This window comes from Coloeus monedula (assembly GCF_965178545.1).
Source record: "Coloeus monedula genome assembly, chromosome: 26".
In the NCBI taxonomy this organism is placed as follows: Eukaryota; Metazoa; Chordata; class Aves; order Passeriformes; family Corvidae; genus Coloeus; species Coloeus monedula.
The window spans coordinates 324,498-351,465 of NC_138806.1; the positions used below are offsets into that span (position 1 = coordinate 324,498).

The 26,968-nt window shown below is 57.1% G+C and overlaps 1 protein-coding gene across 1 annotated transcript; it reads right to left on the bottom strand.

Annotated features, from left to right (window-relative positions):
• Nucleotides 1-215: 215 nt before the first annotated feature.
• MRC2 (mannose receptor C-type 2) lies at nucleotides 216-26,356 on the bottom strand (the record flags this gene model as incomplete). Its single annotated transcript, XM_082297582.1, has 30 exons — nucleotides 26,224-26,356; nucleotides 15,040-15,438; nucleotides 14,613-14,786; nucleotides 14,259-14,423; nucleotides 13,987-14,100; nucleotides 13,155-13,298; nucleotides 12,516-12,704; nucleotides 11,633-11,787; nucleotides 11,274-11,381; nucleotides 8,824-8,939; nucleotides 8,538-8,686; nucleotides 8,204-8,421; nucleotides 7,840-7,982; nucleotides 7,312-7,414; nucleotides 7,085-7,223; nucleotides 6,799-6,834; nucleotides 6,162-6,322; nucleotides 5,781-5,848; nucleotides 5,399-5,499; nucleotides 5,152-5,297; nucleotides 4,649-4,763; nucleotides 4,405-4,568; nucleotides 4,084-4,192; nucleotides 3,379-3,617; nucleotides 3,124-3,292; nucleotides 2,799-2,948; nucleotides 2,404-2,523; nucleotides 1,738-1,917; nucleotides 1,306-1,332; nucleotides 216-436 (listed from the first exon to the last, which is right to left on the bottom strand). Exons 1-30 carry the CDS (start codon nucleotides 26,336-26,338, stop codon nucleotides 216-218), a joined length of 4,437 nt encoding a protein of 1,478 aa, XP_082153708.1. The 5' UTR covers nucleotides 26,339-26,356.
• Nucleotides 26,357-26,968: the final 612 nt, after the last annotated feature.

Consider the following 26,968-nt stretch of genomic DNA (forward strand, 5'->3'; position numbering starts at 1 on the left):
CCCAGAGGTGATGGCAGCGACATGCGGGGCAGGAGGGATCCGGCTCCCTCCTCTTGCCCACCTGGTTGGACCCCAACCCTGACCCCAGCCCCTCTCCCTGCCCTGCCACACCGCTCCCGCTGCCACCCCTGCCCCACACGCTGTGGGGATAGCGTGTGTGATGCTCTCCATCCTCCCCCCTCCCCAGGTCCCCATCCCCAGCGTCCCCTCTGCCGTTAGTCTTGCTGCTCATTCATCTCCATGTCCGACACCAGGATGTTCTTCTCGGCAGATTCACTGGGGTTGGAGGTGGTGCGACTGTAGCGAGCGCTCTCGAAGGCGCCGCGCTCTGCACTCTGTCGGCGCTTGTACAGGAAGATGACGACCCCCAGCACGGCGCACAGCGCCAGCGTCGACAGCACGACCACTGCAATGGCTGTCGTATTCTCCGGCAGAGCTGCAGGGAGGAAGAGCTGCTGAGAGGCAGACAGATGGCTCCTGTTCCTTCCTCAGCCTGCAGGAGAGGCTGGGGCTGGTGGGGCTCCAGCCAGACCTGGGTTTTTGGGCAGGATCATTTAATCATAGAATGTCCTGAGTTGGAAGGAACCCACAAAGACCACCGAGTCCAACTCCTGGACCCGCACAGGACACCCCGAGAATCCCACCCTGTGCCTGAGAGTGCTGACCAAAAACTTCTCGAGCTCTGGCAGTCTTGGGGCTGTGACCACTGTCCTGGGGAGCCTGTTTCTGTGCTGTTTCCCCCGTGGTGGGTCAGAACAGGACAGGATGGAATGAGATTAGCTCAGTTGGTTGAGCATGATGCTAATAACACCAAGGTTGCGGATTTGATTCCTGTATGGTCATTCACTTAAGAGTTGGACTCGATCCCTGTGGGTCCCTTCCAACTCAGCGTATTCTTTGACTCTGTGAATCTGCTTTGGTGTTTTGGGCACATCCTGTGCCCTTGGCAGAGCTCCTGGGACTGGGCAGACTCCCTGGGTCTTTCCTATGTGTATGAATATTTAGCAGCTGCCTGGGATGGATATTTGGGATCCTACCAGCAAACATGGTGGCCATCCTCCAGACTGACCAAGCAGTGTGGGCACAGAAAGGAGAGTGGCAAGTGGCTGGGAAGACACACACCTCCATGGACGGATGGCTCCTGCTCCTGAGGAGTTCTAACTCAAGGCCAAAGTCACTTGGGAATGGCATTCCCCACCCACATAACCCACTCCTTTGGTTATTTACACAAGCTGGGCTATGGCACAGGCTCCCAGTCCTGGTTTCCAGTCCCAGTACTGTGGCCAGGCTGATGGTACCACTCACCTGCCCTGGAAAAGCTGCTTTCCTCCACTGCAAAGGTAACACAGACAGGTGAGTGCACGGCCACAACACCCTCCCATCTTCCCACCACCAGCACCACTGGACCCATACACTGCACTGCTCCCAGTACTGCACCACGTGGGCAATGGGCGATGCACAGCTAGGACGGTCCTCTGGCTCTGCTCCACCACTGCCCCACCGGCCTCATCCTGCCCCAAGGAGCTGACCCAGCCACTGAGACATGCACAGCCCATCATGGAGCCCAATGGGGACCTGCAGACCCCAACACTAACCCATACCATCCCCTGCACTGGAATTACCCGAAACACATGGTTGGTGCTGCCACTGTGACAGCTCTGCCGTGCAGCACCCTGCCCAGACCCCCAGCTCACCCTACATCAGCCCAGGAGCCTCGGGGAGCAAAGGGAGCCCTACCTCGGGGGATCTTGCAAATGACCCCCATGGTTACGTTTGTGCAGGAGCCTAGGCGCCATACGCCGTTGCTGCTCTGGATCCAGTAGCAGCTGTTCTGGCTAAGCATGCTGGGCCCCGTGTCGTGCTGGCCCCAGTTGGAGTAGTTCACGGCAGTGTTGTCATGCCAAACCAAGGTGCCACCTGGGAAATGGGAAAATTAGGCTTGAGGAGGCTGAAGGGGACACTCCACCTTTGTCCCAGTTCAGAAAGTACGAGGAGGTGTGACGGGGCTCTGGGCAACCTGGTCTAGTGGAAGGTGGCCCTGCCTATGGCAGGGGGTGGGACTGGATGGCTTTAAGATCTTTTCCAACCCAAATGATCCTGTCATTCTGTGATTCTATGGTGGGGAGGTGTGATGGGGAGGACCAGGGGCTACAGCACACCTTCTTGAATCAGAATGCTCCAGTGTCTTGGAGAAGGCTTTGGGTTTCGTACCCCACCAAGCCAGAGGAGGACACAAATGGCATGTCCAGCATGGCCTGAGACACCAGTGAGCCTGGTCACACTATGACATGAGCCCCCCTCACTGGTGGCACCACCAAGGGTTTCCTCTGCTCACTGCAGACTTGGTGGGAATTCATGGAGGTGCCTGGGGATGTATCTCAAACCTCATTCCTTCCTTTGTACCTTTGGGGTTGAAGGTCATGCCCAGCCAGGCCCCCTTGGAAAGGCCCTCGTATGCCTGGAGATGCTCCCACACAAAGACATTCTCCATTTCATCCTGGATGGACAACACTGTGCCGCCAACTGCAGAGGGAAGACTGTCATGAAGGAGCCCAGAACTGAGAGGACTGAGCTAGCGAGCAGCAGTGCCCAAGAGGACAAAGTTGAGGACCTACCTGTGAACCACATGATGATTGGGGAACCCTAACATGGAACAGCAAGGAGATGATGGCTGACCAAGGCTGGACACAGACACAGGGACAAAGGGGTCTGCTGCACCCACAAACATCCTGGGGATCCCACTCTCTTCCATTTCCAAGGATGCGTCTCCCTCCTTTACCACCCCAGGCCCCTCATACCTTTCTGGCACCTCCTCATGGCGTCCTTCTGCCTGAGGGTGATCTCCATGTGGAAGGTGTAGCAGTGGTCCCGGAAGGGAATCCAGGAGGAGTCCTCCAGCGATTTGGGACAGCTGCCACTGTAGCTCCACTTGTGCATGCGGGGGTGACCTGAGGAGCACACGGTACATTAAAGGTGTGGTGGGGCGCAGCATGTCGGGGTCCCACAGCACACTGGGGCACCCAGACCCACAAGGACATGCTCCAGAAGGTCCCTAGTGGGATGCCCCATCTCCAACCCTTGGTCACACCCCACCTGGACCACTGCAGGCCCCCTGACCAGCACCTGTTTGGAGCTGGCAGATGCCCCCCTGAAGCTTGGTGTCACAGCCAGCTGTGCGCCAGCTCCCGTCCGTGTCCATGTAGGAGCAGCCGGTGGTCTGCTGGGGCTCCCCGTCCTGCCAGTTGGTGTAAATGAGGTTCTCCTCCGTCAGCCACGAGTAGCTCCGGCCTCCCTGGAAGACCACAGGGAGGAGATTCTTGGGGACTGCTGCGATCCCCCTGGGAACCTGTGCCCCAGGTGCCTGCCCCCTTCCCTCACCTCATCGTTGGCCAACCCAATCCAGAGTGGAGCCCGCAGGCTGCTGATAGCCTGCATGAGGAAGGCCTGGCTATAGGGGTTGGGGATGGTGGCCAGGGTGGCATTGAGGGTCTCGCAGAGCAGCAGTGCCTCGTGCCACCTGAGGGGTTTCTGCAGGATGCGGTAAGTGCTGTTGTGGTAAAAGAGGGTGCCGGTAGGAGAAGGGGGGAATGGTGTCTGCGCAGGGCTCAGGGACGGGTCTGGAGGAGCAAAGAGACACAGTCAGAGGGCACAGAGGACACTCCTGCATCTACTCCTGCAGGTGGGTCACCCCCTTGTCCATCCCCACCCAGGCCAGGCTGTCCCTGGCAGTGTTGTGCTGATTGCACCTGGGGACATCCTGGTGCAACTGGGGAGGGAAGAGGGACATCCTTAGGGATGACAAGCAGTGACACCCTACAACCATCCCCACCTGGGAGCTGTCCACCAGGATGCATGTCCCTGCAGGACACACTGAGCCAGGCCAGTGTGCACAGGTTTGGGGCTGTCCCATAAATGGCTGAGACCAGGGACCCACCCACCCAAGTTAAGCCTATCTCCCCAGGTCTCCCTAAGCTAAACCCATCGCCCCAAGCTCCCCAGTCCCACCACAGCATGGGGCACCAGGGTGGCAGTGGCTGATCCCCAGCCAAAAGAGCAGGGGCTGTCCCCTCATCCCCCTCCTACCTATGCTCCGCTGGCAGACATAGCCATGCTTCTCTTCCAGGCAGCTCCGGTCATCCCAGCGTCCCGTGAAGACGGGGGGTGAGCCGTGCCACACCACGACACAGTTGGTCTGCACAGCCAAGCCACAATCAGCACAGTCAGCACTGCCCTTAGCACTGTCACCACAGAGATCCCCATGCGAGGAACCCCCACCCTACAGCGCTTCATCCTGCACTGCCCTTGGAGAACCACCCCAGTCCGCTAAATCCTTCCTTTCCCAAGGCTGGGCCTGGGGCTGAGCCCTTCCCGGGGGATGGGGGTGCTACAGGGAATCTCCCTTACCGGCTTGTCACGGGGGCTGGAGGAGCTGCAGCCCGAGGGCTCTCCAGGTGCCCAGCTCACGTGCCGCAGCGGCTCCCCCTCCACCCACTGGAACTCCCTCTGAGCATCGTGCAGGCCAATCCAGAGGTCAAAGGAGATGTTGGGCAGCATGGATGTGATGAAGGCTGCAAGCAACAGGTGAGGCATGGAAGACCACCCCTGGCAGGTAGAACCTGGGTGGGGTGGTCGGGCAGAGGAGACCTACCCTGCTCCAGGGGGCTGGCAATGGTGGCCAGGACGGCGCCCTGACTCTCGCACACCTGCTTTGCCTCTGGCCACTTCACTATTTCGCCTTTGTTGTGGCCATTGAAGCTAAAACACTGCACAGACAGGGGCACAGGATGGTCCAGGAGGTGCAGCTGCCCCCAACCCTGAGCCTTGCACCCTCCCCACCCAGGCACCCTCTGCAGCCCCATTCTGCCCAATGGTCCTTTTTGCCTTCACACCCTCATGCCTGCCACCCCCCAACCCCTCTGGTCCTCCCACATCTCTCCTGGCAAACCTATGGACACACCTCACCTTCCCCACCCCATGGCACATCTCTCCCAGCATCCCTGTAAATGCATCCCCCAGCACTCCCCACAAAACACGTGCAGGCATCCCTCTCCATCCTGCCACTTTGCAGCCACCCCCTCAGGGCCTCCATAGGGCTGGTGGAACACCAAGAAGTGGCCACCATCCTGCTGTCCCCTCTCCCTCCAGCGGTACCTTGCTGAGGAAGGGCAGCCAGCCTTGGGGACAGCCCCCACTCGTGGCAGCAGGTACTGGAGGGAGGGAAGGCTTCACAGCAGTCACGTTGCTCCGCTTGCAGATGTAAGGCAGCGCCGTCACGCACTTCTGGTCCCCCCAGTCCTCTACGGGGAGGGACAGGCTGGGCATGATGCCCCTCTGCACCGGTACCAGCGCCCCAGCCCCTCAGAGCCTCATGTGGAGTCCTGCCCTGCCCTGCCCTCACCTCGGCTGGCTGTCATGTACACACACTTCCTGTCCTTGCTGATGGGCCGAGGCTTGCCCGGTGCCCAAAAGACAAAATTGAGGAGGGACCCATCAGACCACCTGGAACAGCATCAGGAGGAGCACGAGGCTGAGCAGTGACTTGGTAAATGGGACCACTTGAATGCCCTAACTGGGAGCGTGTCCCACCATCACCCTCTTGGGTGAGAAACCTCCAGCCCAGCAGCCCAGGATGAGACCCCCAAGATGCAGTTGCTGAGCCACAGGCACTCTGAGAGGTGGGGATGGTGGTGTAAGGACATGCAGGGACATAGTGGTGTGGGGACGTGACGGGGACGGTAGTGTGGGGACATCCAGGGACACAGTGACTGGCTGTGACTTACTTGAACCTCCCGTCATTCTCGTAGGTGTGCAGCCCAATCCACCAGTGCTGCTCCTGGCCCCTGGAGAACTGCATGCCCAGAGAGGAGATATCAGTACCCTTCAGGGACTGGGGGGGTCTTTGGGGGCAACTGAGGCTGCCATGGGGAACAGACACCCTTCCCCAGCTTGCAAAAGCAAGGTAAAAAGCATCACTTTGCTGAGCCCCAAACCCACCCCCAGGCATCAGGACCAGCCACCATACAAGCCCATCATGACCCCAAGCCAAGCCCAGCACCCCCAAATATTGTCCCTTCAGAAAAGGGTGAAAGAAGACAAGGAAGAGCAGCCCATAGGGCAGCAGAGCCCACTGGTGCCCTGGGAAGTTCCTGTCCTCTTGGTACCTTCTTCAGGTTCTGGCCCAGAAAGTGCAGCTCAGCCTCGCTGTGCACTGACGTCAGCTCGGCCTGGAACCAGCTGCAGATGCGCTGTGCCTGCAGCCACGTTGAGTGGTGCTCAAAGAACTTGTACTCAGCCTCCTGGTACTTCACCCACTCTTTGCTGCCTGTAGGCAGGGACTGGTGTCACGCTGAGGCTGTGACACTCCTGCCATAGTCACCCTGACCCTTGGTCCCTGCCTGTTGGGCTGCTTTGCTTTTGTCCCTCTCCTGCAGTGGAGCGGCAGCAGCATGCCTGGGTTCCCCTCCCTCCCACAACCCTGCCCAGGATCCATCCTCTGGATAAATTGTGGCAGATATCCATTGAGGACATCAGGCAGTCTATGCACAACCTGACGTTGAGTCAGCAGAGGTTAAGGTTGGATATCAGGAAAATGTTCTTCCCCCAGAGGGTGATCAGGCTCCCCAGGGCAGTAACTACAGTTCCAAGGCTGCCAGAGCTCAAGGAGCAGTTGGACAACACTCTCAAGTGCAGGGTGAGATTTTTGGGGTGCAGGGCCAGGAGCTGGACTCAATGGTCCTTGTGGGTCCCGTCCAACTCAGAATATTCTGTGACTGTGACAAAAGGCTGTGGCCTATGCACCTTGGGTTGCGATCTCCGGCTCCTTCACATCAGCACCTGGAGAAAGGGCAAGGACAAGCTGTCAGGGGGGCGCAGGCTGGGATGCTCCCATGGATGCTTCTCCGCAAACCATCCGTGGGCTACAACGGCAGGATGCCTCTCCTGAATTCCCCCAGAAGGGACAGCACCTCTCCCAATCCCTGAATTGGGAATCACCCTCCCTCCTCCCAGGGATTCCACCACCCCACAGCCCATGCTCCTCCAGGTCAGTCACAGCTGATGGGTTTGGGGACCCCTTTCCCGGTACCTTTGGGCAGTTTGCAGATCCAGTCCAGCTGGGCTTCGCACTGCATTGGCATCCACTGCAGGGAGGCCAGATCCAGCACCGCACAGCTCCGGATGTCATCGTCATCATAGTTACTGCGGTCAAAGTTGTGGTAGAAAAACTGGGGGTTGAGAGAGATGGGCAGTGTTGGGCATTTCCACCAGCACCAGATTTGTCCCTCCCACAACCCAAATACCCCCTGGACTCACCCCCAGCCCGTCGCTCCATCTCCAGCTCCGGTCCCCAGCGGGGTCCCGCCGGTTCAGGCCAATCCAGAACCAGTGCTGCTCATGGAGCTCTGGCTCCGACTCCCTGTGGAGAGCCAGGGGGACAGGTGAGTACACAACCCCCTTCAAACCAGAGGGGTTCATATTTATATACAAATATATATACAGGGCTTTTTCTGTTTGTTTTCAAAGCCTGCCATCCCCACACACCGGACAGCAGGTACTGGGATAACAGGCATGCCGTCTCAGGGCTGGAGCTGCTTTAAATCCAAGCTCCATCCTCAAATTACACTGAACTTCCTGCACATCTCCCACATCAGCCACACCAACTGATGCACCTTCTGTACACCAGTGTGTGCTCAGAGAGATCCATCAATCCATCCATCCATCCATCCATCCATCCATCCATCCATCCATCCATTCACATGTGCCAGAGCACCAAGAGGGCTGTGTGCTCATGGCAAGCACACTCTGGCAGTGGGACACACACTGGTGCCACCAGCCTCTCACCCAAAAATCTTGTTGAGGGTGTTGGCGACAAAGTGCTCCTCCTCGTAGCTGCTTAGGCTGAGCAGCTGGGCCCCCAGCTCCCGGCAGAATTCCTGTGCAGCGATCCACATCTTCTTCTCTTGCAGCTTTTCAAAGCTGAACACCTGGGAAAGGAAGAACCCACAGCATGGGGGCGGTCAGCAGCAGAACAGGAGCAGAGCACTGTTCCCACCCACAGATAGCCACATCCCAGGGCACAGTGCTGCCATCCAGCCCCAGCCAGGCTTGTGGGGTGCCTCTTGCAAGCATCAAAACGTGCCCCTTCACCCCGCTGCACTGGGGAGGCATGTGCATCCCCACACCGACCTGTCCAACCCCCCTTCACCTTGTAGCAGTGACGGAGTTTGGGGTCGGAGCTCCATCCTGGGGGGCAGGTGGCAGTGAGGCTGGGTGTGGGGAAAGGACCGGGCAGTTCAGGATTGACTGGGGTGCCCAGGTTCTGGCGACAGATGTACTTGGCCTTGAAGGTGCTGCAGTTCTTCACCTCCCACAGCCCCATGGAGCTGCCGGTGGCCAGGGCCACGCAGCCACCCTTGTTGTAACCTGGAGCGCTCACGAGAGCAGGGAAGATGCCAGCCTTAGGGTTGGACCGTGCTGGGGGGCAGTGCCAGTCCCGCCTTGCATGAAGGGGGAATCCCCATCCCACCCTCATCCCTTACCGGGCTGGTTGCGGTTCCAGTGAGTGTACATCACCTCATCACCGCTCAGCCAGCGGAATGCGCCTGTCTCATTGATGTCCTGCAGAGCTGTCCAAAAATACTCCCCATCCCAGCCATAGATGAGGCTGCTCACATATGCCTGCTCAAACCTGGAGGGACAGTGAGCGTGGGCAATGCAGCAAGCCGGGACACCAAGCCGCCCATGATGCTCCAGCCCTTGGGAGTCACCCCCCACCTTGCAGGAGTTGTTTTGGGGTAAACCCACCACCACTGGCGTGGCACTGACCTGTTGGTGATGGTGACCAGTGTGGAGCTGTAGTCAGAGCACGTCTTGCGGGCGTCACTGTAGGGGACACGGTCCTCGCCCAGCCAGAAGCAGGAGGGGCTGTGCCACTTCCAGCCCTGCAGATGGGTGACAGGGAACATCCACCACTGCCTACCTGGACCTCCCCAGAAGGATGGGAGCAATCCCAGGGCACGAGAGCAACATCCCAAGTTCCCCGCCACCGCCTCTGCCTTCTCCTGGGAGGTCTCCTGCCCCCAGCTGCCCCAGCTTGACCCCACTCAGCTTTGATTTCTAACAATCCCCTGGTCCCAGAGGACATGGCTTCAGGGAAAACAAACACACAGGCAGCTTCAAAGCTGGGGAAACAGCTCTCCCTGCCAGCGTCTAGCCCTGGCTGGGATGTGGGGAGGGGAACACAATCCTCCTCTTTACGCCGCAGGGCTGAGTCCAAAGTGAGTACCACTGCAGCCAGCTTTAATCCCCTGCCTTGTTGACATTGGAGTCTCTCAGGAGTTGGAGACACAATAGTGCCTGTCTTCCGTCAGAGCAGGGAGCAGGGTGGCCCTAGGGCTGGCAGCGGTGGTGGCAGAGTGGGGAGGGACATGGGGCCTCATCCATGAGACGGGACACACACCCTTCACAAGGGTGAAGTGGCTCAGCCAAGGAGCCAAGAGGCCCCAGGCTCAGGGACCCCCTGGAAGGGGAAGCATCACTACAGTTCTACTCCTGGGTCCCCCGAGCATCGGAAGGACACTGGGGGCACGTGCCATACGCAGTGTCATCAGCACAGTGGGGAGGGAAGCAGGAGAGCAGCCTCAGGAAATGAAAACAACCAAATCCCAGTTTTCCCCCCAAGTTCCTGCTCCTACAGCCTTCCTCTGAAGCTGGCAAATCCAGGTACAGACCCATCAGCTGGGTCCCTCTGGAGCAGCGTGGTTGCCGCTGAGCAGCCAAGAAAGGGGCCTGTCCTGGGACAATGCAATGTCCCCAGACAGGTCCCCAGCCAGCCCCGGCCTCAGCACCCCTAACACCCCGAGGATGCACTCCCACACACTGAGCACCAGAGCAAGTCCCTGTGATCCGAAAGAGGGTCAGGAGAGGATCCCCAACCCCAACTGCTGCCCCCAGCTCCTAATCCCAGTGTGCCCACACATCCCTCTCCTGCTCTGCCTTTTCCATTGCCCAAACGTCTATCCTTAATTGCTTCCTTTAAGGCTGTTCCTGAAATGAAGGAGACTTTTAAAGGGGGGGAAAAGCAGCAAAGCCACCATGAAAAACCAGTGGAGTGGCTTGAGTGGATAGGACCAAACCCCTGAGCAAGATGTGCCTCGTCTCCACCAGCTTCTGCCTCTGGGTGGCAAAAGTCCTCATTGAGAATGAGTAAAGTAGAGGAAGGATGCTTCTTGGTTCATTTGTCCCTTGCATTGGTGCATTGGTTCATTTGTCCCTCACAGTTTGTTTCCCAGTGCATCTCTGTTGGGCACCCAGGGTCAGGGTAAGACTGGCTGGAGAGCCAGGAGGGAGTTAAATCAGCATAGGGAGTCCTCAGGACCGCTTTGGGGACACACAGATGCATGGTAGCAGAACTTTGCCACTGAGTGTCTCATCCCCAGCACCTGCTGACACTTGGGCTCCTCCAGCTTCGCCTGGCAGCCCTCAAATCTGGCCCTGCATGGCAGCTCTCCTGCGTGGCTCTCCTGCATTGGCTGCTGTGCTCCCCCGAGCTCTGGCAGAGCCAAGCAGCTGCTGGAAAAGGGGCAAGGACATGGGAAGAGCCCGGCAGCACCTCTGGGAGTTGGCCCGAAGCGGCTGCTTGCTAGTCAGGGTGCAAGCGCGCTGGCCAGCTCTGAAAGGCTGGGAGAGGTTCAAGAGCCACAGCGCTGCCAGACTCAATGCTTGGAGGCTTTGCAGAGAACCACAAAAACCACTTCCCAGGAAGCATGGGAACAGGGCAGCTTCAGCCCTATGCGACAGCTGGGGAAACTGAGGCAGAGCATGGACTGAGAATCTGCTGGTTTGGTGTCCCCAAAACGCCCATGCCCTGCCCGGAGGAGGCAACCCGCCATCCTGTCGAGGCATAGGGCTGGCAGCCACCTCCATCCTGCCAGGCTCCCACGTGCTCCTGTGTTCTGTCACAAAGAGAGGCAACGGAAGAAAAAGAACATCCCTGCTGCTGCCAGGCCACCTGATGGGGAGGGTCTTGGACAGTGTGCACAGATGCATGTGCTTTGTGTCCCCATTTCTTCCCATGGACTCCTCCACCATGCCAGCGAGGAGCTCAGCAGCCCCAGAGTGCTCCAGCTCAGCAGCTCTCAGGCACAGACCAGCTGCTCCAGGTGCTGCTCATAGGGGCTCCCCAAAATGGTTTTAGGGAAAGGTCCCCTGAAGCCTTGAGCACCAAGCAAAGCTGTAGAGCAGCCAGAGGCTCTACCACCCCAGGTGCCCCTCACCTTTCGGCACCCGTGGTCATCCTCCTCCTTCTCCTGGCTCACCCGACCGGGCTTTTTGCAGATGGATGGCAGGGTCTGGTTGCAGGGGCTGTCATTCCATCTCCCTTCCTGCAGGGCGGGAAGAGGAGTGGCAGTGAGCCTTTCTGACAGCCTGGGAGATGTCCCAGCTCCTCACTTCTGTTCCTTACACCAAATCCCCACGGATGATGAGATGGATCCCTCCCATCCCAATGGCTCAGATGAGCTCGGTTGAACCCAGATGGAGACATTCCCTGAGGAATGCCTTCCTCAGCAATGAGGATGCTGCAGTGCTCCCTGCAGAGGTGCAGGATAACCCCCCATCCCCTTCAGGTTCTCACTGGTCCCCAGATGGTCACACAGTCCTCCAGGCTGTCACGGAAGTTGTTGGGCTCAAAGGGGTGCCAGTATGTGAACCTCACGGGCGTCCCGTCCGACCACTCGAAGTTCATCTGCAGCTTGAGGTCATTCAGGCCAATCCAGAGCTCCTCCACATCTGCCAGGACAGGAAGGGAGGGAGTGAAATTCCCTCCTCCTGGCTGATCCTGTGCAGAACCCCCTGGTGACCTCAGCCCCCACGATGGGACCGGTCTCTGCACAGCACCTGCTGAAACCCACTCAGGGCTGAGCTCTGACCCCCCGGTCCCAGTGAGCAGGAGAGGGCAGGGCAGGGTTGGGCAGCTCCTGCCTGCAAGGATGGACCCCCAGAGTGGGAAACACAGGGACATCTGCCTGCAACTTTCAGAGAGGGGCTAGCAGTATGGGACTAAAAGTCCAGATCTGCAGGCTCAGGTCCAGTGAGCTACTGGTTTTCAACCATTCCCTTCCAGCACACCCCAGTCTGCTCCCAGCCTGGGTGCAGCAGTATTTCCTCTCCTTCCTCCACTTTCCTATGGCTCCTTGCTGGCCTCCTCCAGCAAGTCCAGCAGGAATTGTTTTCCCATCTTTTCCTACACTAACCAGCTGGGACTAGCACCATTCCCAGCTGCAGCTGTGTAGTTTTGACTCCGCACTGCAGGCCCTGGGAACAGCTTTTACATTTGCTGGATGGAGGATGCACCCGGATTATGGGCTCCTCCAAGGAACACATCACCTCCCAGCCTGGGACCTCTGCTCCCTGCACAGCCACAAAGTCAACTCTGCAGCCTCCAGCACATCCAGGGACTTTTCCATGGACCCCACAAGACAGGAAAGGGGCTACTGGCACAGCAAGGTCCTCCTTACCTTGCTTGATCTCCTTGGTGACAAATTCCAGTTCAGAGAGGGTGTGGATGCTGACCAGGTCACCCCCGCTCCGCAGGCAGGTCTTCTTCGCCTCCTGCCAGCTCTTCTTCTCTCCAACCAGCCGGTAGCAGTTGGACTGGAAGGGCTGCCAGCTGGGCTCACAGTCCACCTTCACCTCTGACCACGAGTCTGGCAGGACACAAGGCAGCCTGAGGGCTCCTGCCCAGCTCTCCAGCCCTCTCCCTGGCAGGGAATGGACCGGAGTCCTGTGGGTGCTCAGCAGACCAAGCCAAAGCCGCAGTGGGAAACACGGCCAAAATATAACAGGCGGTGCAAGGTGTGGGAATGGCAGCTTCAGAGCTCCAGGGACAAAACAAAATCCCTTCTATCTGCAGAGGAGTGAGGGCAGAGCAGAGCAGAGAGCATCCTCTCCCCTGGGGACCACAGGGACCTGCTGCTCTCCGTCCCTCCCTTACCACCTAGGGAGCTCAAGTCCTGCTCCACACAGCTAGGACAGCAGCAAGCTGGGGACACCATGGGCACCTACATGGGCAGCATCCCCTGACCATGCTGGGGTAGGAGCACACCCCCATGGGATACAGAGCTGCGCATTCCTGATGCTGGTCCTCCCCTGCTCACCTGTCAGGAAGGGATCAGCCGTGGCATTGGGCTTCTTCTTGCAGACGTAGGGGAGGGCGATGCCACAGTCACGGTTCTGCCATCCCCCGGACGACTCAGTGCGGATGACCCCGCAGTTCTCCTCGCTGGGGTTGTCAGGCTGGTCTGGGGAGTGGGATGAGGAGGGGACAGGCTACTGAAGAGCCAGGACAGAGCCACCAATGCAGCTCTCCCTGCTCCAACACCAGTAAAACCCCTTTTATTTTGTTATTTTGCATGATGAAGATGTGACCCCAACATGCCCAGGATTCTTTATAGTGCCTCAATGCACAAGAACCCAAAGGGTCACTGTTTTACCTGGAAATGTTGACAGCAGTCAGCGGGTCAAAGTACCACACCTGAACTGCTCCCACCTGTCCTCAAACCTCCTCCGAGGGTATCACTGTATTCCTCCAAGTGCCTTTGGGTGATGGCATGAGGCATGACCAATGGGCCCTCTTCCCTCTGAGCACCCCAGGGTTAGGGATGGATGTCTGCAGCTGGGGACCACTTCTCAGCCACACTCCAGCACTAAGCAGGGATGCAGCAACCCGCCAAACAAGGAATGTCAGCCCAGGTTATCCACAGGTCAGTGAGTGCTTTCAGAGGGCTGATTCCCTCTTGGTACCCTGTGTCCCCACTCCAGCTCCACAGATGTCGCAGGCTGTTACACAGGCCCCTGTGGCTCTCTGTCCTCATGCAGCAAGGGCATACCCTGCAGCAGCCTGGGCCACCTCCCTTGCCATGGGGCCATCTCCGGTGGTCACAGGGTGTTCCTCAGGCCCCATCACCACCACAACCTCCCCTGTCTCACCACTCTCCCAGTTGAGGTACTTGAGGGGTGAGTTGTCTGACCACTGCCAGCCTCCATTGATGTCCAGGTCATTCAGTCCAATCCAGAGCGTGGAGCTGTACCCAGTCAGCAGCCCTGGAGGGGCAGAATCAGTCCCCCAAGCCCAGCTCAGTCCCCAGCTTGTCACCCTCCCAAACTTGGGACAGGCAGAGCAAACTGGCAGTGGCAATGCCCACAGTGCAGCCAGCTCTGCCCCAGATGAGGAGTGCACAGCCAGGCTGCCAGAATCTCACCATTGATGTAGGTCTGCTCATGGATCTCTGTGATGCTCAGCAGGTTGGCCCCTTGCTGCTCACAGCTATTCCAGGCCTCCCGCCATGACAGCGTTGACTGGAAGTTGAACTGGTAGCAGCTGTTGGTGAGGTGGTCCTTGTCCCAAAAGGTCTCACAGTCATTGCCTGTGGGGATGAGCAGGGTGAGCACCCAACACAGAAACAAAGAAACCCCCAGTAACCCAGTAAACCCCAATAACTTGCTGCTCTGGCACTGCAGACTGCTCACAGGGGGAGAGGAGAAGCCCAAAAGTCCCCAAGAGGGATTGACATTGGGTTTTTGCTTTTTCCCACGAGATGTGTGCCCCTACTTACTCTTTATGGGGCAGAAGCCCCACCGCTCGTCCTTGCCGTAGTCCTGGGTGGTGGCACACCAGAGGTGCCCGTCCTCTCGCCCCGTGCTGGTGCACTCGTGAAACCACTGGTTGTCATACTTGAAGGGGATGGTGCAGGGCTTCCCATGGGAGTTGCCCTGGATGGTGTAAATCTCTGAGGGAAAAGAGGAGCCCTCGCTTGAGGATGTGTCTATGGGGGCTGGAGGGAGATCTGGGGTGAGGGGGGTTATGGGGTGCCCAGAGGCTGCCCACTCCCCATCGCTCTGATCCTGCCTGGTTCTGTAGCCCCAGCAAGCTGGGACTGAGCTTCCCAGGCAGGACCCGACTGCTGCAGCACCACAGCTTCAGCTCACGTTTTGGGGATGGTTTGGGTTACAGGATAACACTAATGCCCAAGGAGGTGTTACCAGAGTAGGGCATGGAACACAGATCCTCCTCAGTGCCATACGTCCTCCACTGTGAGCCATGCGCCTGGTCCCCCCTGTCCAGGGAGGAATTGCCCAGGCGGGCACCTAGATGCTGTGACAGCTGCTCCCCGAGCCCACGGCAGCTCCAGCGCATGTTGACTGACTCGCGGTCGCACTCGTAGGTGGCCAAGAGGTGCAGCCCCGCCGTGGCGTTGGCCCCATGCCATGACACCCCCAGGCACTGCATGGCCCCCACATTGAAGAGGCGATTTCGGGAGACCCATTTCCACTGCTGGGCTGGGGCACTGGCATTGCAGCCCTTGGCCAGTCGCACCAGTGAGTCCTTGGTCTCCAAGCAGCCCTGCGCGCCCGTGTTGTAGATGAGAAAGACTTTGGAGTCTGGGGAGAGAAAAAAAGGAAAGGGTGAAAGCATCGCCGGGAATTCAGTATGTGCCATGCATGGCCTGGAGCCCTGACAGAACATCCTGGCTCTGTGCAAAGCAAGTTTTGGGATGCACCCCTGGGCACAGCACCTAGGATGCTGGGGACCACCACTTCCCTTCAGCACTGACTCAGGGTTTGCCCCAGTGCCCATCCCCCCCAGTGATGGGCTCTGGGCAGAGTGACACCAGTGGGTGTCTGTATCCAGCATGGCATCACCAAGGGTGGCTGTTGGGCATCGGAGCCAGAGCAAAGTGCTCGCCCACTCTAATCACATCATTAGAACCGTTCAAAACTGAGCTCCCATGGGCAGCTCTTGGCTGCAGCATTTCCAGGCATTGCAATGATGCCAGTGCTGGAGAAGCCAATGGCTTTGGCACCGGCCATCTGCTCCAGGCAGAGAAAAACAGAGCAGGGAGATAGCACATCCGTCACTGCTATGTGTGTTTGGGGACCTGCTAAAACTGTGGAGCAAAGAGGAACTGCTGAGGAAGGTCTCCCCTTGTGTGAAGGAAAATGCCTGCACAGCCCCAGCCTCAGCAAACACAAAATACCACGTCAGGACCCTTTGGAATCCCAGCCCAGGCACTGGGAGGCGGAAGCCAAGTGAATGGAATCGCTGCCAGCAGATAGAAGTGCAGCCAACGAGGGAAGACAGGCCGAGCTCAACCCCAACTCCACACGTGTCCCACAGTCCTGCCTGCTGCCACGGGCCAACCATGCATCCCCAAGGAAATTCCCTAACCCCCAGCATCACTGGGGGCCATGCCACCATGTGACTGTATCCCAAAACCTGTACAAACCAGTAAATCCCAGACACTCTGCTGGGACACGCTGCTCCCGCTGATGTGTCGTGTTTAAAAGACACTTTATTTCTTCAAATTAATGTTTCTAAGCTAAAAAGCCACCTCAGGGCTTCTGACTGCCTCTTCTTGCCCCAAGACCCCAGCAAGAAGCTTCCCAAAGCACCACATCAACACCACCACTTTTGTTGTTCTTTTTTTTTTAATAAAACATCCCATTTTTTCCCACCACAAACATTCACCAGAAGTCCAAGCGAACTCATGGGCCCCACTGTATTTAGCTTTGGTTTGCTTTGGTTTTTTGCCATTGTATGAATTTTTTGGGCTGAACAGGTTTTCATTTCCTATTTCCCCGCAACTTCAACCTGCCCCAGCTCTGTTGTTACAGGCAGCTCCGGCACATTCAAGCAACAAACATCTTGGCTCACAGAACTTCCCTGCCCTGTGTATGAAAGGGAAAAAGAAATGGAGGAAGACAGACATCCCCATTTTTTTGGGGAGTTCCATCATCGACCCAGCTCCAGGACAGAAATTATGTCAGAGGCCCCTTCCCCAGCCCATATGACATCAGTGATAATGTCAAATAAACAAGAGTGAAGCTTGTTCGCAGGGTTTTACTTAATTTAAGGGAAACATTTAATTTCACTGAAAATATTGTAAAAATCATGGCAAGTGAGAAAATAAGCAAAAATTCAGACAGGGCTGATTCTGGCTAACTGAAGCTCAGATTCCTTAAGCTGCTGCCGGTGTTTCTCCAGCTGGAACTGGCCTGATCCTAACCTGGACAGTGGGAGACCAGCTCATCCCCCACCAAGCACCTTCTCCCCATGCCAGCACCACCCATGCCACACCCAGCCCATCACTCTCCCCTTCCCACCTACAGTGAGGGCAGTGCAGCCCCTCCAGCATCAGGGACACAGAGGTCTTCAAGCAGTTTTGGATGATGCAGCATCAGTCTTGTGACCCGCTGGAGCAGGATGAGGCCTCCCTGGGGCACAGCCTGATGCCACAGTGGCTCCTCTGCAAGGAGCCAAATACCAGTGCTTGCTTTGCTCCTTCGAACAGAAAAAGCTGCTCTACCATGAGCATCACCACAGGGAGCATCAGCAACAGGACACCCTCCTCTGTCACCTGTGAGCCCTGCCTTGGAAGAAAAAATTAGTATCGGGTTGGAATAGCCATGGAGCAGCTCAGGAATGGGTGTCAGGGTGCTCAGTGCCACGTTGGAGCTGGCAGCACCATGCAAGGGCCACACTCACTAGTGGCCCTGCAGTGGCACCACGTTCAAGGAAGCCATCCAGACTGGAAGGGACAGGCCCGAGGCCAGAGAAGCACAAGATACCATTTTACTCTAAAAAGAGAAGAGACGGAGGTAGGAAATTACAGGCTACAGGATTTGGGCAGCCCCAGCACGCTGCAAGCAGCTCAGCCCCTTGGCTCAAAGAAGGCAGGAGAGGCCACGCAGTGTGTCCCCAGTGTCTGCTGGGCCATGGAGGAATGGGAAAGCTCCAGCACCAGCTCAGCCCTGGCAGCCCCCCAGCTCTTCCAGCTTCTCCCTGTGCAAAACCGCTTGCTGTGCACTGCTGGGGAGGAGCTGGGGGGACGACCCGCATGAGTTCAACACAAGGCAGCAAAGCTGTGCTTCACCAAAAATACACCTTTCTTTCCCTTATTTTTATGGAATTTGGGGTTGACTGGGTCCATGGTGTCCATGACATAGTGGTGCTTGGATAGGCTCCTGGGCACTGAAAGGAGCATTCAGCACTCCTGACCCCAGGATAGATGTAGAGTTGGGTGAGAGAAGGCAAGTTTGGATCAATGAATCCCTTTTCCCAAGCTGGTATTCTGCAGAGCAAACCCAGTCCTTGCAGGAGGCGGCTCCAGAGGGACTGGGAATGTCCCCATCCCTTCCAGGGCCCGCTCTCCTGCACTGCCCTCAGTAGCCATGGCACAGCTATGGCTGACTCCTTTTAGAGATGTTCCTCAGGTTTTGGTACCCACCTGTGGACCTGAAATCACACAGGCAGAGCTTTCTAACTGCCCTCCAGTTATGGAAACATGGCAAAACCAGAAGACCCTTCTTAAAGAGGAGCTGCCCTCTGGCACAGGACAAAGAGCACTGGAAAATGCAATCCTGCTGGATGCTCTGCCTGGAATCACCAAAATCAAACCAGAGCTGGGACTGGCATGCTCTGTCTCTCCCTCCTGCATCCTCCCTCTATTGAGCAGGACAGCAGCTCTGATCCATCACACTGTGCTCCTCCTCTGAGGAGGAGCACTTGTGAAAGCAAAGCAAAATTCCACACACTTCCATCAAGGATGGTGTCCTGCCCCAGCCATGCAGCCACTGGGATGCTGCCTTCAGCGTACTGGTGGGACCATGGAAAGCAGCTGGTGCTACAAGGCAGTGTGACGGTGGGGATGGGGGGAGCTGGCACTGAAAGCAGGACACTGGCTCTGCCTGCAGAAACACTCTCCTCTCCCATGTGGGAAATACAGGGATGCTCGTGCCCCAGCACAGTGGGAGAAACTGGCCTTGGCACTGGTGGCTGAACACCGCAGGGATGGAGAAGCTGCCATCCTTTGGGGCAGCCCTTAAGGGAGCTTTTACATCCTGTGCTGGCTCCAGGTTCTTTTTCTTAATCAAAAAAGCAAGTTCTTGGCCAGCAGGAAGCCTGAACTGAAGGAACTCAGCTCAACCCTTCCCACAACAGCTTTACCACCTCCAAGCAAATATGGAAAGCTTCACAACCAGCAATTTTGGGGACTGTGGGCAGCACCGGATGAGAGCCTCCAAGGACAGCAGACAGAGAAAGCCCTGCAGCACGACATGGATGGGCATCCTTGGCGCTACCTAGCTCCAAACACATGCCAGCTCAGCCACCCACAACAGGACACCCAGAGCATCCCTGCTCCATTGCATTTGTCACCCTCCCATCACTAGCAACAAATGCAGGGAGCAAATTCAATGAAGGACTGAAGCTACAGCTGAACTCTGGTCCCAGTTACCCTGGACTGGAGCAGCTCCAGGACTCTGGCTGCAATTACAACTGACAGCAAATGATGTCCCCAACATGTCAGCGCTGTGAGGCTCTGTTACCACATCCCTGCCAGCCCCTGCCACCTCTTTGGCTCCACTGTGAGGGTGACCATGGCACCATGTGATGCCAGAACCCCTCGTGAACCTCTGGAACTCAGCTCTGTCCTGTAGCCACCGTGGCAAAGGTGCTCCCTGCCCTTGTTCTCACTCAAGGTTTCCCTTTACGTGGGATGTCCCAAAAAACACAGCTCCAAGTCGCTTGTGCAGGAGGCTGAGCACACCTGGAGCCACAGGGACAATCCCTCTCAGAGGTTCCTGTGCTGCAGGCACTCCGTGGATATAGCTTGCTCCAAACCACCCAGTAAAGGTGGCAAAGCCTTGAAGCCCACAAGGTGCCCCAGCCATGCCAGGCAACAGGGCTCCTCCATTGGTGCTCTGAGACTCATGAGATCCCTCAGGGGCTGCAGCCCCCCGTGCTAACAATCATTTGGATTTGGGAGCCCAGGAAAAAGTTTTACCTGTAACGTCCTGCAGCAAGAAACCCACCCTTCACTCACACGGTGCAGAAAGGAACCCCTGTTCAGCCTGAACCTCCTCATGACATGTGTCTCACCTACCAGCAAACAGGGCACAGCAGCCCCAAGCCACCTACTCCAAACTGCCACCTTTTCAGCCCATTTTTGCAGCCCAAGGGTGAGCAGTGGCTCCGAAACCCACACGGCACTGATGGGTGAAAAACTGCGGGAAGTGGGAACTCGTTCATGATAAACATGGTGGGGATGCACCAAGTATGGGGGAAAGATCAGCAACAGAGAAGAAAAATTCCCCTGGAATAAAGAAAATACCCAGAAAAAGATGACGAGAAAGATGCAGTCAGGATGGGAGAGCTGGGGATATTCAGCCTGGAGAAGAGAAGACTCCAGGGAGACCTTAGAGCCCCTTCCAGTGCCTAAAGGGCCTCCCAGAGAGCTGGAGAGGGACTTTGGACAAGGGACTGGAGTGACAGGGCAGTGGCTTTAAGCTGGAGCAGGGTTAAATGGCATATTGGGAAGAAATTCTTCCTTGTGAGGGTGGGGTGGCCCTGGCACAGGTTGTCCAGGGAAGCTGTGACTATCCCATCCCTGGAAGTGTCCAAGGCCAGGTTGGATGGCGCTTGGAGCAACCTGGGATAGTGGAAGGTGTCCCTGCCCATGGCAGAGTCTTTAAGGACCCTTCCAACCCATGCCATTTTGGGACTCTACAAAGAACCAAAAATCGTTGCTCATGGAACACAGGAGAGTTTCACCTGACAGAGCCTCAGCTGGGTCCAGCTTGCACAGCCCTGAGGAGGAGAGGGAACTGCTGGAATGGGGGGAGACCAGCCCGACGATTCGCCTTCCAGTGACATTTGGGAGGGCAGGACCCCAGGACTGCACCCCTGACCAGGCCCAGCCAGCTCTGCTGAGGGATAGAGCAGGGTCACAGAAAAGCCCCAACTCCATCTTGAATTTCATATTACTGGACAAATTATTCCTCTGGAGGAAAATCCCCTTCCTGGAGAGAAGTTCCCAGCAAAGCCCAGCTCCAGCAGTCAGTCCAGGCATGGCTCATGCCATCCTTATGGTCTTGGTGTGGAGAAGAGCAAAAAACAAAATCATTGCCACGAACAGCATCAATTTTTGGCCCAAGGAAGGAGCCTGTACATCCTTCTGTGAGCTAGGAATGGGAAACAGTGCTAAAAACATCAGCTGTGTCTATGGGAGCTCCCAACAGCAGAGTTAGAGCATCCCTGCTGCCAGTGATCACAGGACACGAGAGCATTCCCAGCCTGCGGGAAGGACATCACGGCTCTACCTCCCCCACAGCTGCTTTTGGCATCAGTAACTCCGATGCAACTCTTTAGAGAGGAACTTCAGACTAAAAAAATAAAAGGGAAGGAAATGCAGCCATACTGGCAGCCCCAGGACACATCTGGCTCAGGAAGGGCACTGGTCCCGTCAGCTCCAGAGCTGAGAGGAGACACAAGTCCCACCCCTGATGCTCCTAAATTAGAAGTTTGCAGCAAATGAGCAATGATGCCCAACATCCCAAAGACTCACCCAGCCCAGCACAACCCTGGGGCTCGGCTGGGGCCAGACTTGCCAGAAGCAGCTCTGGATGCTCCAAGCCAAGCTCCAGAATAAAAGAGGGTGGTTGTTGTTCTGTTTTTTAAAAACAGACCTCAGGGAGTTAAGGACCTCTTGCTACAAAGAAGAAAGTGAAGCTTCGGATGGTCCAGTTGGGGGTATGGAGCAGCAGGATGTGCACTTGGAGCTGAGAAACTCCTCTTGGCTGGCCCAGCAGCCAGAGAGAAGCTGCTGTTTATATGGTGGGAGCTGTACGAGATGAGCTCCTTACTTGGCTGCGACGATGACGGCTACCTACCACCCTGCTCACTCCTGCTGCCTCACAAAGGTTTTGGAAAGGGGCCACATACTTCACTTGCCTCTCTGCAGACATTAAGAAGCTCATTCTCCCAGCATCCTGCCTGGGACATAGATGAATGAATGCATTCCAGAAGGGATGCTTGTCCCTGGGCAGCCCAAGGGACTCACCACAGCAGTGGCCACAAGGGAGATGAGAGTCCCAGACTCTGCCCTCTGGTACTCAGCAAAGGACAGGAGGATGGAAATTTTCCCCAATTTCCCCCTAGACTTGGCCCAGGCTGCAGCCAAGAGGTTCTAACTCCCCAGGAATGCAGGGAGATGAAGGCAGCACACCATCCATTGAATGGGCTCCAGCCAGGATGGAGGAGTGCAATGGACCAACCAAGAACACAGTGGGAGAGGTGAAGGCTCCCTCCCAGGACACATGGTGGCCAAACACTCACCCCTGAGCACTGCTCTGGCCTCAGCTCCTCTGACTGTCCCCACTCCCTCACCCACCAGCACCCCAGACTCCCTGGCCAGCAAACTGGCCAGTGGTGTGATGTGATGTGCAGGGCAGCCCTGACACATCCTTGTAGACAGGGTACTTCCAGCACAGTTGGCTGAAGACTTACCAAATTTTTCAAAACTACTAAAGAAACTCCCCCCAAAATGATGAAAGATCCATAGATTTCTCCTCCCTTGCTTCTCCAGCACCACTCCTAATGTTACTTACCTGAGCAGTGGTATCACTGTCTCTGGACAGGGACCCACCCCCCTGTTCACCAAACCCAAGCACATTTGCAACACCAGGGGCAACCTCTGGTGTCCCATGTATTTTTTCTCAATTAAAATGATATTTACCATGAAACTTCCCACTGGGTGCCCTTCACCTTCCTCATGCCCAGCACTCCCAGGCCAGGCATTACTGCATGGCATGGCCATTACAAACGGGGCCATTACTGCAGAGCCCCAAGATGCCGTGTCTAGATTTGGCTGGAGGAATGGGAAAAGCTCAATCTGTCCATTCCACCTCTGCACCATCCTGCAAACAAGGCTGTTTTACATGGAAAATCCCACATAAGTCCCAATTGCGACAGCATGAGGTGCAGTGCAGGACTGAGCAAAGGGATGGAGATGATACTGGAAAATACCCTGTACCCGGTGCAACAGCCAAACCTTCGCTCCTACACTGAAGAGTGCTCCCAGGAATTTGCAAGTCAATCCACTAATCACTTTCTAGTCCTTAGGAAAGTAAAGATGGGTTCTTTAAAAACAAGAGCATCTGTGTGGGTCTCTTTTGGGCTCCAAGCAATCTTAGGAATGAGAAAAATGTCGATGCTCTGCGAGCTGTGCACAGTTCAGATTAATTAAAATCCTGCTCCTCACTGCACGTGAAGAACCAAATTTTACAAATTGCTTAAACAACCCTTCAGGAAATGCTGGCTTGGGATGGGCTGGAGTGGGGGGGAGGGCGGCCCCCACACCCACTCCCACCCAAGATCCAGCTGCATTCATGGACCTGAGCAGGGCATGATGATCCAGTGAGTAACACTGGGACCTCTGGCAGAGCTGGACTAAAGCCTTCCCTTCCCTGCTCTGAGCACCCACCGAGGCCATGGGACCAGAGCCTCCTGTGATGGATTTATCATATGCTTTAGTACAGAGGGATTATACACCCTCAGCACACATTTGCTTTGATTTTGGGGCAGAAAGTTTCTTTGGAAAATACTTAAGGAAGTAATACTTAAGGAGAGTGCCTCTGCCTGCAGGGAAAGGTGCAAAATCCAGCCAGAGAGAAAATAAAGCCAGGGAGAAAAATCTGCAACGTGGCTTTAACCATCACCAGGACCTCACGCCTGAAAACGCCTTTGCACATGCCGGCAAGGAGCACCTCCCCATGGGAAACCTCCTGGGGTCCCCACACCAGCTGGGTAGCTTTAAGGGAAGGGGACAGTTTTGCATGGAAGGTTAAATGAAATCTCTTTCCACTCTTGTCATTCTTGCGCAAGCACCATCCCCAGCCCTGCTGCCACGTCCCAGCGGCTGCTGTGGCTGCAGACGCTGTGGAGGTGAGGTCTTCACTGCCCCTTGCACCCTGCCCGGCTCCAGCAGCAAAGCTAACACTTCTGACCCCTTTTCCTGCTCCCAAACAGTCTGAAGAAGATCAAGATGTAATTTCTTGGGGCTGCATTTACCATGCAACAAGTTATTTCCATTGGAAAGAGGAAAATGGGGGGGAAATTCATGCAAAGGCTGCTCTGTTTGCTCTACAGGCTGTAAATTCTTTCCAGGTCCCTTCTGCGTTCTCTCTTGCCCCACAGCTGACATGGCAAGACCTACACTGAGCACTGGAGAGATGGGAAGTTGATCTAGCACCAAGTCCCGGCACTGACACAAGGACCTTGTCCCGCCTGCAGCCGTGGCAGGATGGGAGCTGCTGCCTCAGTTTCCCTGGGAAGGCACGTGGGTGCCCACATGCTACGCAGATGGGTCAGCTGGAGGAGATATTGCAGCAAGGAGCCCCAAACCTCCTGCCAAGAGCTCTGCTCCATCTTTCTGACTGCCCCGGAGGTGAGGGTTTGGCACAAACCTCTCAAGGAAGCAAGAGCTCCCCAGGGGAAGAAATGCTGTCTGCTGGGCCAGCCCCCACTGAAAGTGTCCTTGCGAACAAGGGACTCTTGGGACTACTCCATCCTGATCCCAAACTCCCAGCGAGGATCCTGTCTGAGCTGCAAACCAGCCTGGTGCTGGGGGATCCTGGATGTGGCACCTCCATTGGCGCCATCCTCTGTCCCCTTCATCCACCAGGTCCGAACCAGGACTGATGCAGGGCAGGAGCAGCCGAAAGTGGGGATGGGGAGGAGAAAGAGCTGAGGGTGCTCAGCACCAGCGAGGCACGAGCGACACGGCCCTGCGGGCTGGCGGCCGCTGAAAGCTGCCTTGTTCCTCGCCCAGGCCCGGCATGGGGTCGGCTTCCACTGCACTCCCGCCTCACAGCCGGGACAGAGGCGCCTCTGTCCTCAGGACTGCCAGACCCGGATCCCACTGACATTTTTTGGGATGAAACAGCCAGAATCAGCCTGTAAAGGTAGCAAAACCTTGCTGAAATTAAATAACCCCCTTAAAACCCACAGAAGGAGGAATTCATGGCCCTCAAGTAAATTATGGGGAGGTCTAGCAGGAATTCAGCTGTGGAAAGTCCAGCTGAGATGTCTACAAACAGCAGCAAACCCTGACCGCTCTTCCAAATGTCCCAGGCTACAGGGGTCTCCTTTCCCATTGCTTCCTACTTGCTCCATCTCCCAGGCAAGCAATTTCTCCTCTGATCCCAGAATTGATCCCTTGCTTGGCATGGAATTGCTGCCCACTGTCATCGTGTCCACGACCCCATGTTTGCCACTTGAGCAAGGAGGCTCAGCCCCAGGCACTGCGAGACTGGGGGGAGAGGGGAAAGGAGGCGGCAAGGAGAGGTGGGGGCAGGGGATCAGTGTGCTCCTATGCTGCCACTTGAAATCTGCTTTGGATTTGCTAAATGTGCTCTAATAAAATAGGCCAAGGGCTTACAGTTGTTATTTTCAGGGAAAAGTCGCCAATTTTGCTTTTCTTTAAATTTTTAAAGTTCTATCAATATGGCCAAAATAATTCAAGGAAGGCCCAAAAGCAGCTCCTTAGCTCTAGGCTGGACTATTCTGGCATAAAAAGGGTCTCAAACGGCAATTTCAGGGGCCGTCCAGAGGAGCCTCCAGTGTCTGGCTCATGGTGCCTTCACAAGGTTAGAAAAAGATAAAAACCAACCCGTTGACTTTATCGTGAGAAGTTACCAAAAAAAAAAAAAAAAAAAAAAAAAGTTTGCAAATACCCACTCGGGCCCCGATCCAGGGGGGCACTTCTTCATAAGATTAACACGTCGGGAGAGGGGAGGGGGGATCAGGATGGGAGAGGGAGGAAAGCTCCAACAAACCCCTTCGGCCCCTTCCCGACCTCCGGCTCCACGAACTGCCCACCCCGGAGAGACAAAGGGCCGGAGCGGGGCTGCGGAGCGCAGCGGGCCGGCGGCCGCCCCCCGGCCCAGGAGCCCCCCTGGCTCCCCCGCGGCCGCGGAAGCGTTTCCGCCGGCCTCGGCCGGCGCTGCGTGGCCGCTCGGCGCGGGGAGTTAAACTCAAGAGTGATAAAAGGGAGTGAAAACGCGGCGGAACGGGAAGAAAACACGGCGCGACCAGACTGGAGAAAACAAAACGCGGCGGAATGCACCGCGACCGGAGAGGGATGAAGTAAAACGAACCGTAGTAAAAGCAAATAAAACATTCCGCGATGAAATAAGCCACAGCGATGTGATCGGCGTTAGAACGAGACGCCCGCCCCCGCCCTGCGCGCCGCCGCCGGGGTTCCGCCGCCCCCTCCCCCGGGGGACGCCGGCCGGGGGGCTCCTCGACGTGGTTTGGCTCCTCGCCCCCCCCTTTTCCCTCCGACAATAAAACTCGGGAAAGTGGAGGGAGGGAGAGCGCGGTCCCACCTGGGTGCGCAGCGCCGAGCACCAGCTGGAGCCCGAGGAGGCAGCAGAGGGGGCCGCGGAGGGGGGGGCACAGCGGGGAGCAGTCGGGCCGCGGTCCCGCCGAGCCGCGCCCCATCCCCGGCGCTGCCCGCTCCGCTCCTCTCCGCTCGGGCCGCTCCTGCCGCTCCTGCCGGGCCGGGGACGGGGAGGGCGATGGGGGGAGGGGGAGGGGGAGGAGGAGGAGAAGGAAGAGGAGGAGGAGGAGGGACGCGAGCGGGAGAGGGAGGGAAAGAAGGGGGAAAATAAAATGTTACAAAATAAAATAAGAAAAAAAACGAAGCGTGCGCGCCGGGCTCAGACACTGCGTCAGCGGACTGGGGCCCGGCCCAGCGGCGGCGAGAAAGCGGGGCGCGGCCCGAGCCCGGGGGGGCTCCGCCCGCTGCAGCGCATCGCTAGGGCGGGGGGTCCGGGGGTGAAGCGGGGGAGTGGTAGAAGCGAAGCCCAGCCTGGCCAGGGCATCCCTGCAGACGGCCGAGGATGGCTGGCTGCCCCAGCAGAATGCCCCTGCCGCCGTCTCCGCACCCCCGGTGGTCCCGATGCCCCGGTGCGGGGCGGAGGGTGTAGGGGAGATGCCCACGGTGCCGCCAGCCCCGCGTCGTGTCCCGCTGCGGGTCCTCAGCGTGGGACCCCACCTCGCCGGGGAGAGCAGCCAAGGGCTGCCATGAGCTCCCACCACACATCGTTGCTTGCCCCTCTGGGTGCCCAG